Source organism: Pteropus vampyrus, unplaced genomic scaffold (genome assembly GCF_000151845.1).
Source record: "Pteropus vampyrus isolate Shadow unplaced genomic scaffold, Pvam_2.0 Scaffold329, whole genome shotgun sequence".
NCBI lineage: Eukaryota > Metazoa > Chordata > Mammalia > Chiroptera > Pteropodidae > Pteropus > Pteropus vampyrus.
The window spans coordinates 873,652-875,712 of NW_011889110.1; the positions used below are offsets into that span (position 1 = coordinate 873,652).

Sequence of the window (2,061 nt, forward strand, 5' to 3'; positions counted from 1 at the left end):
AAGGCATCTGAAATGAAAATATTTTTCACAAATGTATTTATGACATCACTTCTATAAGTATTTATATTTTCTATAAATATTTTGGTGTTCTTTTGCATCTCTGCTAAAACGATTGCCTGAAAATATTTTTTTCTTCATTTCTCCTAGTAAAATGTAAGTTTCATTTTTTCACAAATAAGAGTAAGTATGCCCGAAATATATTTTCACGAAAGGAATGAAGCAGAGATCCAGAAATGAGAAGGAGGGACATGGGTTTCATGCAGAAAAAATAGCTTATAAAAAAGGTCCCTGGTTGGAAAGGAACGTGGCACATATGAGGAGTCACTGAGTGCAGATGAGCGCGGCTGGGCCAGAGGGAGCGGAGGGAGACTCGGGGAAGATGATGGAGAGATGCAGGTGCAGGGCGAAGCAGGATAAGATGCTGTAGAGCTGTTGCCCCGTACAGGAAAGGCAGCCAGGGCCCGGGGTCATCTGATGGGAGGTCTGTGACTTATGAGCTGAAGGGTGGTCAAGGGCAGAGGGAGGGGCAGAGGGCAGATGGGGCAGTCACTGAGGACCCCGGTGGAGAGAGAATGTGGCAGCTTAGAGCTGATCGAGGGGGTCTTCATCTCTCTCAGTGGAAGGTGCATTTTCTGTGAACAGAAAGAGGGAGCTGCAGAGGAGAGAACTGGCGTGGAGATGGACTTCTGTCCTCACACCACGCTGCTCGCTGCAGTGACGCCCGTGCTGCAGGGGCGTCCTGGGGTCAAGGTCAGGCCTCGGGAGAGAGGGGCAACCTCAGTCTTCCTAACGACACTTTTTGTGCAGGCAGGAGGCGGCCGTGCAGTACTGTGGCTTCTCTGCTGGCACAGAAGTACACAGATGTCTGGGAGGGGGTTGCCGACTCCAGCGTGAGTGGGAAGCTCTCTATGTCTGATCTGGAGACGTTGTACCCATCAGGGACGTCTCCTTTTTCAATGTTGTCAGTGCCATATGAGTAATAGATTAGTGTCAGCTCATGGCCCAGATCTTGTCGATACCAGTACATATAGTCATGCTTCTCAGTCTGGTGACATCTCAGAGTCACCTTCTTTTCTGTCCCTGTGACCTTGTATCTTGGGCTCTGGGTGATTCCAGCATCTGTGTGTCCTGTAGTAGAGAGCGACAGAGTCCGATGTCATCCTAATAAGAAGGCTTATACCAAAGTCTTGGGGATTCCAGGAAGGAGAGCCCACCTGAACTCACCTGCCTGCAAGAGGCAAAGAGCCGCACAGAAGAGCCTGGTGGCCATGTCAGGTCCAGGGCACCATCTCATGTCTTCCAGGGCTGTTTTGAGAAAAGAGAACGTGTGCTCTCAGTGACTCAGTGATGTCACCGTCCTGGACAAATGCTAGAGCCGCAGAGCCAAACCACCACACCCCTTCCTCACAGGAGCAAGTCAGGCACCTAAATAACGTCAAACAGCTCAGAACGGGAAGAAGTTGTCAGCCTGTGTTTTAAAGACGTCTCATAAGGATGCGTGCTCTGCCCCGCCTTTCGGTAAGGACATTCCTCTATGCGTCGTGACAAGAGTCCTTGTGTGTAGGCTGTCTGCGGTCCCGAATACACTTGCACCTGCAGTCTGTGAATGGCCACACCACACACTGAGCAGCTGTGATGTGTGGATGTTGCCTGCAGTTTTGGACCTGGGCAGAGGCGGCGACTTCAGATGTGCTGAGGGAAAGCCATGGGCTGAGGGCGGGCTGAAGCTTTCAGAGTCGCTGCCTCCCCCATGGCTTCCAGCGGCTCAGGAGAGCTGATTCCCTGCATTAGTTCCCAGAGCTGTTGAAATTCCTAGAGGGCTGTTCCTTGGCCGTGTCCTCCGTAGTCTGGACAGATAGTGCTCTGTTGTATCTTATGGACCAAGACCTGGGAAGCACCATGGAATTTAGGGGAATGTTGATTTCAGAGCAGGTTTGACATATGTGACACATCTGGAACTTCCAGGAGCTCCAGCATCCTACCTATAAAAGGGCACACCGAGCTCTCCCCTGTCTGCGAAGTGGACGCACTCACGTGGAGCTTGCGTGAAGACACATCATG

At 51.1% G+C, this 2,061-nt stretch overlaps 1 gene segment (V, D, J or C); it reads right to left on the reverse strand.

Moving 5' to 3' along the window:
• Positions 1-321: 321 nt before the first annotated feature.
• Positions 322-1,671, reverse strand: LOC105304144. The segment is given in 3 exon segments: positions 322-429; positions 830-1,128; positions 1,225-1,671. Coding segments are annotated over 3 exon segments (477 nt in total).
• Positions 1,672-2,061: the final 390 nt, after the last annotated feature.